At 37.2% G+C, this 17481-nt stretch overlaps 1 protein-coding gene and 1 long non-coding RNA gene across 2 annotated transcripts; both read left to right on the top strand.

The window, feature by feature from the left end:
- Window positions 1-5362: 5362 nt before the first annotated feature.
- LOC144431975 (uncharacterized) lies at window positions 5363-7295 on the top strand. Its single transcript, XR_013480325.1, has 2 exons — window positions 5363-5584; window positions 5870-7295. It is a non-coding gene; the product is annotated as an uncharacterized LOC144431975 (long non-coding RNA).
- A 4672-nt stretch (window positions 7296-11967) lies between these two features.
- On the top strand, window positions 11968-12540 carry LOC144431927 (protein FAM200C-like). The gene has a single exon (XM_078119704.1). It carries the CDS (start codon window positions 11968-11970, stop codon window positions 12538-12540), a length of 573 nt encoding a protein of 190 aa, XP_077975830.1.
- Window positions 12541-17481: the final 4941 nt, after the last annotated feature.

Genomic DNA, 17481 nt, shown 5'->3' with positions numbered 1-17481 from the left:
TTTCAATTTTTTATTCTGGCTGGAATTTAATTGAGAGAGACAAACACGCAGCTCTTTCTCGACGACTCTCAATTTTTCGTGTTTTTATACTCTTATGGCGGCCAAGAAAAGGGTGGGCAAAATCGAATATTTTTTTCGAATCAAATAATTCGAATATTCTTAACAAATACCGAATAGTCCAATACCGAATATTTTTTATACGCAGCAGGGTCCAGAACGTCGGAGGTAGATTTGGAAATCAATAGAAACATTGAAAATCGGCAACAAAGCGATTTTTACTGGTTAATTTCGTCATATGCGCTGATATTTTGTCCCCCTGAACGTTTTTAAATTCCCGCCATTTGTTCTTTTGCGCAACTATTAATTCCCGTGGGTCGGCGGAGATCGAAGTTTCATATTATTGATATAACTATGAGTTCACATCAGCGACAGATTTTAATGACATTAAGGAGTGATTTCAAAGCCAAATTAATTGTATTCTGATATTTATCTTTTGCGCCGACTCTGATCTAACTTATCGCCGTTTGCAAATTAAATGTCCCAGTTTCAAGCAAATAATATTATCATTATCGTCAACGGGATGCACACATTTATTATTAAGACGACAATTGACTTTCTTAGGCTCAGTGTTATTTTCGAAATAAATCAATTTGATACTGTGATTAGATAAATCTGTGAAGCTTAAATCTGTGAAGATTTAAAATCTGAAATAAAGGCATTTCTACGTTGTCGTTTGGCAGCACTCTTGAACGATATTTTACATACGCGACCTGATACCAAAAAAATTGTAAACAATTTTGTGCCCAAGTGCTTTTCGTACCTAGTAGAAGGGAAGACGCTAATTATAATTAATCACCTCAAGTCACCATTTATTTTACAACAAATCAATACCCCGACCAATATCATAGCTAATATCGTCACCGGGAAATTTTATTTACGGAATTTGCAAATTCAACACTCCAAAAAAAACGTCTTTGTAACTCTTAATTTCCGAAAATGATTTTCTATTCGGGTCATGCATGCGGAGGCTAATAACATCTTTAAAATCTGGTAACTTTATTTTAGATATCTTATTTGTGTTGACGTTTCTACATTTACGGACTAGTGTCGGCACGATTTTTGCATAATAACAGTGGAAGCCGAGGGTGAATTCTCGCGTAATCCAAGCGATCGATTTACCGGCGTGAATTCCGTGCCCAAGCAAAGCGGTACAGATTATGTGGTATTGTACATACGAATAGTAAAATGGCATTCGAATATTTTAATATTGTATTCGCTATTCGAATATTTTGCACAGCCCTAGACCGGCCATGCTTAAAAAGTCATTTCGCAAAGATAGGTAGTGGAAAATGATAGCAAGATTGGAAGCGGTTGTGAACCGCGCTTTGTGAAATTTATATAAATCCATCGGACGGTTAAATATCAGTTATGACGTCATAATACTGCAAAAAAAAAACAATTTTCTGCGGAACACCCGGAGGTCTCCCGCGGAACACCGGTGTTCCGCGGAACACCGGTTGAAAATCAATGATCTATAGCAGTGGCCGGCAACCTTTTTTCAGTAACGGACCGGTAAAGCCTGACCAAAATTTTGGCGGACCACCTTTATACAAACGAACTAATCTAATGTAATAAATAATATGCGTTAGAAAATGTATGTTGACAATACATTCAAAAACGAAGGTGATACTATTCACGTAACGTATTTCTTACGTTAAACCCACTTCGATCTTTCGTTTTTGTAATTGCCATTTTAAAAACCCAACCTCACATGAAGATAACAATGGCATTGTACGTTTTCATGTCACCTTTCTGCGGACCGGTAGTGACCTTTCCGCAGACCGGCGATGGGCCGCGGCCCGGTGGTTGCCGACTACTGATCTATAGTATATGAAGGAATTTGCATACAATAAACAATGGAATAACTGTTATCTACAACATGACTATATTACCATGCATTTCATGTTTGCAGATTACTGCGATATATTTTTATATACCATGAGTTACGTTATCAGAATTAAATTAATACGGCAAGCATTTAAAATAGTGCTATCGGTCATAGATTTGAACATTTTGCGCAACACAAAATCATCCTAGTAAAAGTCCATACTTTTAAATACCAACCATTATCCAAATTATTTGCCAAAAAGCGGGATAAAGTATAAATTATATTTCTGACTTGCGACAATTTTTTCGTGAGTACGTAAATACGAATGGATTTTTTTATATTCGGGCACTTCAATGTCCGCATATATATCTTTTATTATTTTATAAATACGAAAATATGTATCAAGAATTAATTATAATCGGGCAGTTTACCACACATTTTAAGTCCATGGATCGCCGTTGTATTTTGTAAATACGAAAATAGGAATAAAAAATTAATAATAATTGCCGTGATTAATAATAGATTGCCGTGATATTGTGCCCGAATATAATTTATTTTTGATTCCGTATTTCATTCCTTGAACTTAATATCTGTTTTTATAAATTTTGCAAGCAGTTCACGCACGAAGACTTTGAATAATGATGTATTAGTCAAATCGAAGTCCTGTTAGACCACTGGTTCTCAACCAATGGGCCATGGGCCACTGGTAAGCCTCAGAGGCATTTTGAGGTGGGCCACAAACATATTATAAATTACAAGGTTTGTTGATCTAGAACAGCTAGATATGAAAATATATATATATTAATTTGTTTGCACATTACATCAAAATTAAAAAGAATATAACGAGAATGTCATGGCCTTCAATTCGCCAGGCTCGAACTGAGCATAACATATAAAAAATTAACAAAAAACGAATCCACGAGGACATTGTCTCATAAATACGAACAGAACAAACATTAAATTACCCAATTCCTAATATATTGAATTTTCAAGTATTCCTCACTATCCATCGGAAGAAATTTCATCCACTTCTTCCTTTTAGTGTTCATCTTTTTAGTGACTTCAACCACCTCATTATTCGCCGGAAGAAATTTCATTCACTTCTTCCTTTTACTGTTCATCTTTTTAGTGACTTCAACCACCTCATTATTCGTCGGAAGAAACTTTATTCACTTCTTCCTTTTAGTGTACAGTTTTTAGTGACTTCAACCACCTCATCATTCGTCGGAAATTTTTTTATCCACTTCTCCCTTTTAGTGTTCAGCTTTTTAGTGACTTCAACCACCTCATCAATCGTCGGAATAAATTTTATCCACTTCTTCTTTTTAGTGTTCAGCTTTTTAGTGACTTCGACCACCTCATTATTCGTCGAAAAAAATTTCATCCACTCCTTCCTTTTAGTGTTCAGCTTTTTAGTGACGTCAATCACCTTATTATTCGTCGGAAAAAATTTCATCCACTTCTTCCTTTTAGTGTTCAGCTTTATAGTGACTTCAACCACCTCATTATTCGTCGGAAGAAATTTCATCCACTTTTTCCTTTTAGTGTTCAGCTTTTTAGTGACTTCAACCACCTCATTATTCGTCGGAAAAAATTTCATTCACTTCTTTCTTTTAGTGTTCAGCTTTTTAGTGACTTCAACCACCTCATTATTCGTCGGAAGAAATTTCATCCACTTCTTCCTTTTAGTGTTCAGCTTTTTAGTGACTTCAACCACCTCATTATTCGTCGGAAGAAATTTCATCCACTTCTTCCTTTTAGTGTTCAGCTTTTTAGTGACTTCAACCACATCATTATTCGTCGGAAGAAATTTCATCCACTTCTTCCTTTTAGTGTTCAGCTTTTTAGTGACTTCAACCACCTCATTATTCGTCGGAAAAAATTTCATCCACTTCTTCCTTTTAGTGTTCAGCTTTTTAGTGACTTCAACCACCTCATTATTCGTCGGAAGAAATTTCATCCACTTCTTCCTTTTAGTGTTCAGCTTTTTAGTGACTTCAACCACCTCATTATTCGTCGGAGGAAATTTCATCCACTTCTTCTTTTTAGTGTTCAGCTTTTTAGTGACTTCAACCACCTCATTATTCGTCGGAAGAAATTTCATCCACTTCTTCCTTTTAGTGTTCAGCTTTTTAGTGACTTCAACCACCTCATTATTCGTCGGAAGAAATTGCATCCACTTCTTCTTTTTAGTGTTCAGCTTTTTAGTGACTTCAACCACCTCATTATTCGTCGGAAATAATTTCATCCACTTCTTCCTTTTAGTGTTCAGCTTTTTAGTGACTTCAACCACCTCATTATTCGTCGGAAGAAATTTCATCCACTTCTTCCTTTTAGTGTTCAGCTTTTTAGTGACTTCAACCACCTCATTATTCGTCGGAAGAAATTTCATCCACCTCTTCCTTTTAGTGTTCAGCTTTTTAGTGACTTCAGCCACCTAACTACCCGTCGGAAGAAATTTCATCCATTTCTTCCTTTTAGTGTTCAGCCTTTTAGTGTTTTTTAATTTTTCACCTTTGGGAACACTTCAACTTCCGTTTTCCCTCCACTTCATCCGTTTCTTCCTTCAGCCTTTTAGTGTTGTCCCGTGGTTCGCCATATGGATATGCCGTTATATCGGCTTTCCTCTCCCCCGGGATAAATATGTAAATCCTATCCTATGCATTCGCTGTACGGCATTTATTGGGCTACCGGCCCTTGTTTTCAGACATCGCCCGTTCCTACCCACCTAAAACGAAACGAGCATGTTTTCGCTGATCGGCTGATCGCCATAATCCTAAGTTTTAAGTCTAATCTATCAGTAATTTTTTTAACTTAATATTTAAGCAAGTCAAAGCGGAAGTATACCTCCAAATACACCAAGGCTGCTATCGATGTCGATGGCCGCGAGCCGAGGCCATTTATCTTTCAGTTTCGTAGCGCACATCAGGTAACTACCTGAAAATGATTTTAAAATGTTCCTTAGAAATTTAGTAACAAATATTGCCTTGTTCCCACTTCCAAAAGTTGCACGTTTTACAGAAAAGACGCTTTTACTACAATAAATATGTGTTACCATCTGTCCTATTTTCTCTGCTTTTCCGGTATCATGGGCCAATGAACGCAGACTTCTGCACGGGGTAACAGTCAAGTTAGTCAGCTGTAGGTGGATCCCCAGTGGTCGGATGAATATCAGATGTACTCAACTGCTCGCTTTTGCGTTGAGTAGCCTTTCCATAGTTTTTTTCAGTTACCGGCAATATTAGTCCAGTTATTCTAAGGAGGTGTTGAAAAGTATAGGTAAGATATTAAACACTTGTATATCCTTGCCATAAATAGCAATTTTAGATGAGCACTAGCTCATAAGACGTTGTTAAATAGGTACGGTGCGGTACGGTAACTCCAAGGAAGGGTAGACCTAGAATAATATGTCACAAACAACGATATTTTCTGGCTTGCATGAAATGTTTATGATTAATTTAATGACTCTTCTTGACTATTCAGCAGACTTATACTACTATATAGGCCACAGCATATTTGGAAATAGAAATGAATGGCTGTTTCTGTAATGCACGGTCGTGTGAAAGAGAAGAAATTAATCAATTTTACTAATGTCGGTTGGTCTAAATCTAAATTCATAGAGTCGACAAGAACCTGGGAAGCAATGATAAGTTATGCCGGAGTGGAAAGAAAGGTAGCATTGGAAATGATTGAGAGGTGAGAAATGAAGTTGTAGACAAACAGTTGATGTTTCAAAATATAGTCTATAGTCCATACTCATACTGTCATAGGACATTTCAGACTGTGATATATCAAAATTTAGTGTAGATATAGTCTAGTAATGGTATGCAAACACTGCTGGACTGTAGAACATGCAATGAGCATATATACGCTCATTTAGTACATCAGATAAAATGCATTATGTATTCAAGGTATTAGTTAGTATTTAGGGGTATTTTTAAAATCATGCTGCTCCAAATATTATTTTCTTCCTTATTTTAGATACTGTACTACAAAAGAAAACGGCAATGTTCCACCAATCCGACCTAACGCAGGCTCTGATCCCTGCTGCTATCAGTGCTATAAAATGGATTAAACAAGAAGTCTTGAAGCTTAAAGGTATATGAGAATCATAATAGTTGCAAACAGCTTAGATGGGCTATTCATATTGAAATACTTTAGCACTTTTCTGCAATTGGAACTGCCCATCAAATTCATGTTGGAGACTTCATTGAGATTTTCAATTCATTTTTTTCCCTCGACTATGAAGATCTTTCGAGGTTAACGAGGTATTAATAAATAAAGCTGAGGAATTTGAAGAGGATATGAAGAATGTAAATGATACCAGGGCACGTCTATTTAACACTGTCAAACATAAGGATTATACTCTTCACCCAACAATGATTCACTGAAGAAGCATGTGGCCCTCAAATCAGTTCTTGAGTTGGCAAACTGCAAAGAAAAATAGTCAAAATAATTTATGAAAGTGTGCCAAAATCAACTTAAATTGCACAGATTTTTGTTTTTGTATTGACTGCAGATATCACAGTACACCTATAGAGGAAAAGTCGATTTTTGAGATAGTGGATTTCGAAAACAATTCAGAAGAAAGTGAATTAGATATTACAGTTGATTTAATAAGTATCATACATTTGTTTTTGTTTTCGGACATTTGTTAGTGTCCTAGTCCTGTTTCTAGAAATATTATTGCCTTTGTTCAAATACATAACCACATAAACTTGTAAATTGTAATATTTCTGTTCACTATGTTATGTACATATTGTACATTCATTTAATTTTCTTGACTTTTGCGGTAAATTTCTAAGTGAGAAATAACTGATTTATTTGTGTTTTCGTGCTCACGATGTTAATTTGTGACTTCATTGCTTAAAAATAAATACGTTTGATACTTGATAGCTTCTATAAAATGGATGTAGCTTTTTATGCTGTTCTTGTTGTCAACTGCTTGTGGTTATTACATAAAATTTATTCTCAAATGTGAATCAGCGTTGTTGGTGTCGCTGCTTTCGAGGTCACTCCCGACTCCTGTCACACAATTAAAGTATTTTTTGTTGTTGGTTACATGTATGCCATATTTTTCGTAATCTACCTAATAAATTATGATTGACTGAGGAAGTCCGATTTTGGTCAGGCAAAACATTACAGGAATACATTTGTGTTAGTGTGCTGTAGGGCTCTCGAATTGTATAGTTCTTATGTATGCGTTGTAAACTTATGGTTATTGAATTTCCGGGAACCTCTTATATTCAATTTCGCACCAGGATTGTGGAACAAGCTGTAATGCGTTCATTATGTTCGTTTTCACACAAAACTGAAGAATTTATTTAGTTACCAGATGTGCGCTACGAAACTCATTTTCTGGGCGTTTTCATGGTTTCGTCTCACGGCCCATATCCGTGGTAAGGATTTACAAGTGTTTAATAATTTACTTATACATTTTTCAACAACGTCTTAGCATAACTTAACTAATAATAACTAAACAGGGCTATGGAAAGCCTGCCCAACTCAGCGCAAGGTCGAGCAGAAATAACTAATATTCATCCGCTCGCTAACAGCTGGTTTAATTCAATTGTTACGTCATGCAGAAGTCATTGTTCAGTGCCGAAAATGTAGAGAATATAGGACAGATCGTAGCACATATTTCTTGTAGTAAAAGCGTCTTTTCCGTAAAACGTGCAACTTTTGGAAGTGGGAACAAGGCAATATTTGTTACTAAATTTTTAAGGAACATTTTGAAATCATTTTCAGGTAGTTACCTGATGTGCGCTACGAAACTCACTTTCTAGGCGTTTTTCAGGGCCTCGGCTCGCGGCCTATAATGGAGAACGTTTACTGGAGTGCGTGGTCTGCAAGAAAACCCTTTTGAATGTCATGGAACCAAGTTTGTTTGAGCGAAATCTTCAGTCCAAGCACGGAGATAAAATGAACCGCGATAAAGGTAATTTTGGGGGAATTTGGGAACATGTGAAGCAGCAGCGCATGGACCAGACCATACGCTTTGTAACAGACCGGCCAGTCATACCAAACAAATGCCGGGATTGTGAAGGCATCATATACTCACAGTACTACTATTTTCCAGTTTTAATTCTGAGATGGCTGTGTCCTCTCTTGTCTTAATTTTGATAATCTCATTGATGGTTTGCCATGTGCGCTTGATATCGCCTTTGTTGTTGACTAAAATATTATGGCAGTACTGTTGTTTCGATTTCCTCAGCAAGTGTGTCAAGATATTTTTGTATTTATTGAAGTGGTGACGCTGTGATGCGTTGCCATTGCCACTCAGAAACATTTTTTTGAACATATTATTTTTGTGTTTGATGGACTTCTGAATTCCCCTGGTAATCCATGGCTTAGAATATAATTTATTTTCTCTACGTGTAAGTGAGCGTAATGGTGCGTGTTTGTCCATTATCCACTTAAAATGGCTAAGAAAGAGATCAAATGAGCTATTAAAATCTTCTTTTGAAAAAGTAGCACTGGTATAATTGTTACACATCACCTTGACTTCCAATCTGAATGTGTCAGCAGAAAAATTTGCCATATAACGCTTCATGCGTGTTTTTGTTTGGACTTGAAGATAGGGTACACATAATAGGAAAATGATCAGTGAGATCACAAAGTATAATAAATGATGATGAGCAAAATTTTATGGTGTTGGTGTAAATGTGTCGCGGCGATGTGGCTCAACGGGCTAAGCGTTAGGAATACGCTCGCCACCGCACCTCTAATTACTCTTCGTGGGTTCGCAGGTTCGAATCCCATGCAGGGATGGTTATGTGCAAGAGGATTGCTGGACTCCTCGCCGTCGTTGGGTGGTTCACGTAACCGCTGGACGGTTACGGCTTCCTCCACCACCAAGTCCATGCTTCCGAAAACAAACAATACAGTAAAACTAATCCCATACCCGACTTGGAATGGTAACCGGACGAGAGGCCGTGGTTCGCCATATGGATATGCCGTTATATCGGCTTTCCTCTCCCCCGGGATAAATATGTAAATCCTATCCTATTAACGTGTGGGAGGATGAAGTAACTCTTGTGCGTTTAATGATGATTGGGAGTACAAAATTGGACGTGAGCCTATCTCAGTATTTGGAAGTGGGGATATCGAGGGTGTTGAGGAGGTTTATATTAGGGTCACCCAGAATTATGAATTGCTTTTTAGACAATGCCAGCTTTTCGAATAGAGAAGACATCGCTTCGGTGAAGGATAGGATGTTACGCTCGGGATGCTTATAGATAACACCGATAACAAGGCTTTGGGTTTTTTACAGAGCATTTCAGCTCGATTCACATGTCCTCACAGTTTTTAAATACTAAGTCAAAATATTGCGTTATTTGATAATTAATGCCATTTTTAATATAGAAACCCACACCACCCGCTTGAGTTAGGGATGGCGCATGGATAAAGGTGTAGCCAGGGATGTCAACGTAATTAACGGTGGCATCCCTCCTTATCCTGGTTTCGCTCAACGCAATAATTTTAGGAAGGGATTACAATTTAGTAATAAATTCAACAAGGTTATCCACATATTTACCCAGGGATCTTATATTGAGATGTAGAACACTGAGATCTGAGGGTAGAAAACTATAGATGATACTTTGTAGATATCCGATATTTCAATATGCCAACATGGGATTGAAGCAAAACGTGGATGAAATCTCGCTAAATCCCATTGCAAGTTGGGGTTAGAAGTTAGCTCTTGGACCAATCAAGTTGGATAATTAGAATTTTTGCACAGGAGATCTCATGCACCATCACAGAGTCTGATGTAGGGAGGTAAAATACATGGCATATGGGACAACTTATGGCATAAGTCACACTGCAAGTGCCAAGTGGGTTTCAAATCATACGGGTATTAAACAAACAAGTAACTGAGTGGTTTATGGAGAATAAAGGATGTCATTTTTAAAAAAAGTTATAAAGGTTCGATTCATCTTATTTTATTTAAATCTTCTTCATCATCAATGGGAAAAGTGTTGGTGTCTTTACTCTTTTTAATCAACAATTTTCCATTTGGAGTCCACAGGAAAGCGTAGCCACACTGCTTTTTAAGGACTTTCGCTTTGTAGAACAGGTTCTTATTTCTGTCGGTCAGGTTCTTCACAATAAATACTTTTGAGATGTTTCTTGTAGATGTTGTGTTGGCGGTAGTTTTAACGAGGTGGCAATTCTTAAGGATCTTGGCACAAATTTTTCTGTTAGTAAATTTTGCTACTATGGGCTTGTGAATTTTGTTGTTGCGCGTTGGACAGCGATGGGTAATAGAAATGTCGGAAGGTTTTATGTCAACATTTAATCATTTTGCCTATTTTCATAATGGTCAGTGTCCTCATTAACTTTAGGAGCAATACCGTAAAATTCTAGGTTGTCCAGTCTGGATCGTCGTTCATGCTTCTCTATTTTTTCTGTGGCATTGAATAGTTCTTCCTCGGGAAATACGAATAGAGCACAGTTTATATAGTAAATATCACATTAAAACACCGCAATATCAGCAAAACTAACAGCTAATATGAATCAAATTCACAGATAAATCACGCAATATCGGCAAAATAACAGCTAATATGAATTAAATTTGTTCATCATAAATATGCAAAGCAAAATGTTGAAAGTAATTGAAAGGGACACATTTAATATCCCAATGTACCCAACAATTGAAGGATCTAATAAAGGCCCCGACCCGGTTGATATCAGGTATTGAAGGTCGAAAATCTTGAATAAAACAGCGGTGCAATAAGCCTGTATAGTTACTTTCACCACAAATGTCACCATTTTTGTTCTTAATTATAGGCTGAATAGAGCTTGAAAAGAGAAGATGCAGGTATATAACCATGATTCATACGGATGTTAATGTGCAAACATAAAAGCACTGACAAATTTGAATGAGAATATACCAATTGCTGCTTGCTTATCTTATCAGGACCAGGGGAGCAACATGATTTTAGAAAAAATAAATAATACTTTCATCTGCATTGGCAGTGAGCAAATAATCACTAAAACAGTTGTCAAAATCAGAATTCAAAAAAGATAACACAAAATCTTTATCAAAACATATATCATGGTTAAATTTATCCGTGCTTTCACGGTGAGAACAACAATTGCTATTACGACATTGCATAGCCCCAAAGGAGTTTTATAGAACTTAGGTTTTAAAAACTCGAGACACTTTTCGAATCATAAACGAGAGGAATGTGTGAAACATTGGATAACATCTATAGATTCAATATGATTGTGCATTTTCACACTTGTAATGCAATAATCTAACTAACCAATTGGCTGTTGCAAGGGCATCACTTATGTATGTAGTAACCAGGCTGCATAAGTCCCATATCAGATAAAATGTGTCCATTTTCTAAGCAAAAATCTTCCAATAAACGACCAAAAATCTTTGAATTGCTAGCATGGAAATCTCCAATGATTACAATATTGGATATAGAAGAGTTTTCGATGATAGACTGAATTTTACAAAGTAAAGAGACGAACAAATCTTCTCTTTCACTGCTGCAACATGGCATATAAACAAAAAGGACCCCGCCCATCAGAAATATAATTTGGCCCTTTTTCAAAGCAAAATAGCGGGCGCTAAGTTTGCAAGATTTTCAAAGAGGGGCGCGACTCAACAAATTTAGGAACCATTGATCTAGGCCCTTTTTGTTTCCAACAAGCTAAGGCATATAACTACGTCGGAGAATGTGTCTGAGTGAAACCAAAGTGACTATAAAAAGTCACTTTGAGTGAAACCTCTGACCCTCTATACCAGTGGTTCTCAATCGGGGCCGGTGCCCCCCTGAGGGGGCCACGACACAAGGCTAATAATTGGTTATAAAGCGACTTCGTTTGCATACATTCCATGTAAATAAATATTCCCCGCTCACTTCAGTTTCATTACCAGAATAGGTTATTTCCGGTCACAAGGTGTATTCACTTTCTCGTGCGCGGATTGTTTGATCATAATGGAATTTACTAATCGGAATAGTTCGCTGGCAGGCCGTATAACCTGCGGACGGGCAGTTTCAATAGGCTGCGAGTTAACCGTCGGTATCGTATTATAAACGCAGAAGCCTATATGTAAATTCCTAATGCCCAAAATACGAAAATGGAACGACAGCTACGTTGGCTTTGGCTTTACCAAAGTAAATCGAGATGACAGAGAATGTGCTCAATGCATGTATTGCTCGTATGTAATGAGCAATGAATCATTACGTCCATCCAAACTCCAAAACCACCGTGACAAAAATCATCCCCATGTAAAAGACGTTGATATTGGTGCATTGGCTGCCAAGCGAGTCAGATTCGACAAGGAAGCAACATTGACAAATTTCGGGTTTCTGCCGGAGGAAAATCCTGCTCTTGAATGCAGCTATGAAGTGGCATATCGTGTCGCAAAGTGCAAAAAGCCGCACACTATTGCCGAGGATCTTATCAAGCCATGTGCGGAGAAAATGGTGGAACTGCTGATAGGTCCCAAAGAAAAAAGAAATATGCAGCAAGTTCCTCTTTCCAATAGTACAATCCGTCGACGTATTGATGACATGGCAGCCGTTGTATGCCAACAAGTTTGCTCCGAAATCAAGCAAAGTAAGCTTCAAGCCAGCCTTCAACTCGATGAATCCACTGATACCACGCTGGAAAGATTCCCATTGATTGTTTAATAAAAAGCTTTGACTTTCTTGCCTGTGTTGTGTTTTTGCATTCTATAAAAGGTCGCAAATACATAGTACAATCCAACACGTCTGATTTTTGGAATGATGAACAGGGGGGCACGAGTGTAAAAAGCCTCCGGAAGGGGGCCACGAGCCATAAAAGGTTGAGAACCACTGCGTCTCTGAGCGGCTTACAAAATTTTAGTTGTGATGTCACATTTGATATATTGCATTTAGCCAATTTCACGGATGTAAACAAAAAAATCGTTGCGACCCTGGTATTTTAATTCTATTTAGAGACACTTCTCACAAACGCCGAGGTGAACAAGTTCAAAACAGTGCGTTCGCGTCTGAGGGTGGAGATCAAAAACCTCATTTAAGTTAAATCTGGATTAAGACTGATACCGGATTTGTTGAACTCAGTTTAACTTTAAAACTTAATCTGAGATCAAAAACCTAGTTTACTGTTTACTTAACTAATCCTGGTTTAATTTCCATGCCACGAGGCATTTTACCAAAACGTCGTGGCGTATTGCCCTTTGACCCTGTATTTCCATAGTGATACGTTTGTAAACAGTTACTCCATATTTAGCTGCAGAGCGTGTTGTGCTGTTTCTGTGATTGAAGAAGTGAAATCTGTAAGCCGTGTAATTTTTGTGATTAGAAATAATTTAAAATGGATGTTATAGACATTGTGGAAATAGTAGATGAAGAGGAATTGGGCCTGGGGAGACAGGGGATGATTTTGAGAACGTATTTGCGTGACTTGCAAGATCCGTTTGGGCTGTTTAATGAGAAGGAGTTCATACAAAGGTACAGATTTTCGAAGGATAGTGTACTGATTTTATTCGATATAATAAAGAACGATGTCGAAATAACTGTTCGCAAGCATGCCCTCCCACCTATGCTTCAACTCCTAACTACTTTACGGTTTTTCGCCTGTGGCCATTTTCAAATGACAGATGGTGATTTGATGGGAATGAGTCGACATACCGCACGCAGATCCATTCACAGAGTTGCGACTTGCTTCGCTAAACGGAAGCCTACATTTATTGATTTTTTCAGTCAAGATTTGTCTAAAGTAAAACAAGATTTTTTTGATGTGGCTGGGTTTCCGTCGGTTATTGGAGCTATTGACTGCACGCATGTGGCAATTCAGTCACCAGGGGGCGAAGACGCGGAGATATTTCGAAATCGAAAAGGATACTTCTCTATAAATGTTCAGGCTATATGCGATTCCAACAGAGTCATTACCAACATCGTCGTAAGATGGCCTGGATCCACACACGACTCCAGGATCTTTGCAAATAGCATCATACATGATAAACTAGAGGAAAACGGGATTAATGGTTATTTATTAGGCGATAATGGTTACCCTTGCAAACCGTATTTGTTAACCCCTCTTTTGAACCCTGCAAGTGGCAAACAAAATAGATACAACAAGGCCCACATCCACACCAGAGCTAGAATTGAGCAGTGCTTTGGTATTTTAAAACAACGTTTTAGAGTACTTCAATACAAAATGAGGACGAGGCTGGACAACACGCTAACCATAATTGTGGCAGTTGCTTGTCTGCATAATTTTGCTGTCAAAACAAACCAATCCCTGGAACAAGATGCTTTTGTAGACACACGTGATGACACACACCAAAGTCACCAAGTACAGTCATCTCAAGCAGGTCATCAAGCTCGCGCAAACGTTATTGACCAATATTTTTGACCACTCTCCTAGTTATTTACCAATTTTCAATTCCTGCTTAGTAAACTGTTAACATTGATTTTATTATTGCTAATATGTTCCAACAAGGTCACACTCCGTTTTGGATAATAGCGACAAGACACACATTTCATTGTGGGATACAACTCCTAAAACTTAGAAAGACTTTACAAGAAACTATTAGAAAATATAATATCAGCACTGACATACCCACCAAATATTTTTTAACAATAATCTATTATCAAAGAAATGTTTTAATTCACCATTTTGCAACAAGAACAAATAAAACAATGAAAAAAACTGCTTCATTCCAACATTGCTATTTTTTTTCGGTAATACTCCATTTTTATGACATGCTCCTCCCTTCTCATTATCCTCTCCTCAACCATTGCCTCCAATTTCTCTGTTAAAACCCTTCTTTTCAAGTCTTCCATTGTGTTGCCACACTGTCTATCTAGAAATAATGTTATGATGCCGCTACTGATATTTTCTATCATGACATGATAACTAAACTAATATTGCTCTCAAATTGAATGCCTGCCTGCCTGCGTTTAAGCTACTTCTGTCAATATTTGCAATAAAAACAGTTCTTGAATTGAATACGGCTTAAACTTTCAATAATACTGCTGTTCTGTTTATCTGAGTAAGTTGTCAAGTTGCTACTGCTGAGCTACTATATCATGAAAGTATTTTTAAAACATACATCGCAGGGACGGGAACATCATAATCATGTGAATAAACTATCCATATGTTCTGAACAAACAGAGAGTCTTGCCCAAGTGGGATATATGTTGCATCTGAATGGCAATTATCACTAGAATACCTGTACTTGCAACTTCAGATGTCTTTTGCAAAACTGTTGATTTTTGACCTGAAAAACAACAAAAGTAAAATGAAATACAATTCTCGGTACTAGACCTCAAATCATTAGTCAACCGTCAAAATTGAGTATCGAAAGTCGCCTCTGCCATGAATAAAGCCTTAAATTACAAAAAAGCAAGTTTCTCACTCAAGCAGATATTGATTATATGACCCACAGTCCTTCTCCTTAACAAATACATATACAGGGCGTCTCAAAAAAAAGTATACACTTTCAATTTTAATTTGCTTTCCAGCTTATCATAGATCATTCATTTCTTCAGGAAACATAGTATGGATAACTACTAGTGAAAGGTATTGTTTGCATTTTCATCAACCCACATAATGACAAGGAGATTAACCCAAAAATGAGGTACAAATTGCTGTTAGGCAAGAAGCATCCATAAAGCACTGAGTGTTTTCCTAGGAGCATCCCATCCTTGGTCTTCCTCATCCTTATGCATCAACTACATATCCAATTTCCATAAACTTACGATGAATTGCATAAATTGCACCTTTTTCTTTGGGTTAATCTCCATTTCATTCTGTGGTTTGAAGAAAATACAAACAATACCTAAATTTTACTAGCTATCCATACTATATTTTCTGAAGAAATGAACGATCTATGATGAATACCTGAAAAGCAAATAAAAATTAAAAGTGTACACTTACTCCTGAGACACCCTGTATATATACCTATTCATTAAAAAAGTCAGGCCATCCCTGCACTAGTTCATTGAGCCTTATCAAATTTAGTCCTATATTGCGGATCTTAGTAATATTTTTTTGATGATTGAACTTACCAGCTGAGGAAGATGACAACTCCTCCGCTACTGGGACAAGTGTGTCTGGAAAGCGAAAAGAAATTGGGAATCTCAATTATACAATATCACTATTTCACCAGTTAAGTTGTAGATAGTGACACAACAAATGAAGAATTCGTTTTAGGCACTGCAGATATCCTTGTTGCATATATATTACAAAATGATTACCGGTAAATATCTGCTCATTGATATCGAAAAAGGCTGGTTAATGAAATTATAAACAGACATTATTAAATTTATGTGGAAACTACGAATATCCAAGCAGCAGTAAATTTTGCAACCATACGTACACAAAATGCATTTCATGAATACAGAGAGAAGCAGAACTAGTATTTCAGGGGGCATAAGAAACTAAAATCGGTTATATATTGTGGTGCCATATTACTTTAATGCCACCAATTACTGGCAGTAAATATAAACTGTTAATAACATACATGTCTCTTCTTCAGGTGGTGAGTATGAGCTTTGACTTTGATAGTCATCGTCAAAGTTGTTCGTGAGACAATTGATCTGCCTTGGAATTAGAGCTGAAAAACAATTTGATAATTAAAGCAAATCAAGTCTGAATAGAGAAAATAGTTAAACACAATTGAGGAAAATTAGTAGGTACATTTGATGATATGCATTCATAGTCACAAGATATATATGTTGTATCAATCAACACATCATATTTGAAACAGATCTACAAATATGTGAAAAATGCAGATAACATACCCTCCACTTTCTCACTTAACTCATCGCAAGGCAGATCAGGACCACCTCCAGTCCCCCTTAAATGACGTTTCCTCTGAGCATTGTCCTGCTTGGCCTTATTTTTTATATTTTTCCACGCAACTTTCAAGTTTTTCTCAGTTCTGCGACACAAGGTGCCAGTTGCATTGAATTTGGCTTCGATTTGCTTCCAAGCCAAATTCTTTTGTTCAACTGACACCTTGTCCGTTTTTTTGCACTCCACCTCAGGATGTTCACTTATGAGCTGTACGAGAACATTTTTTTCCGCTAATACAAAATTTGCTGATCTTGCCATTATATAACACTGTAATGTATTTAATATATGAGTATAAGATATAACTATATGGGCTATTCCAAGTGATTTTGCATGCATGTTGTTAGATGCAATATATTTTTACTTTTCCAGCTGCATGTCTTGTGTTAATCTCCAATCAGTTGTTTTTTTATGGGGTTGAAACAAAATTGCACAAAACTTACAAAAAAGACTTACTTAGAGGATATAAAATATATATTAAAATATAGCGTGACTCTACAGGACAGCAAATCCACCATATATTAACGTTTCACTGTGTTATAATGTAAATTGCTGCGATGGTCCAAGTCGGGTATGGGATTGTTTTCGGAAGGATGGACTTGATGGTGGAGGAAGCTGTAACCGACCAGCGGTTACGTGAACCACCCAACGGCGACGAGGAGTCCAGCAATCCTCTCTCACATAATCATCCCTGCATGGGATTGAACCTGCGAACCCACGCAGAGAAATCAGAGATGCAGTGGCAGCGTATTCATACCGCTTAGCAGTAACTTAATGTAACACTG

This window comes from Styela clava, chromosome 14 (assembly GCF_964204865.1).
Source record: "Styela clava chromosome 14, kaStyClav1.hap1.2, whole genome shotgun sequence".
Classification (NCBI taxonomy): domain Eukaryota; kingdom Metazoa; phylum Chordata; class Ascidiacea; order Stolidobranchia; family Styelidae; genus Styela; species Styela clava.
Note: the sequence above shows the minus strand (reverse complement) of the source record. Positions and strands in the feature narration are given on the sequence as shown.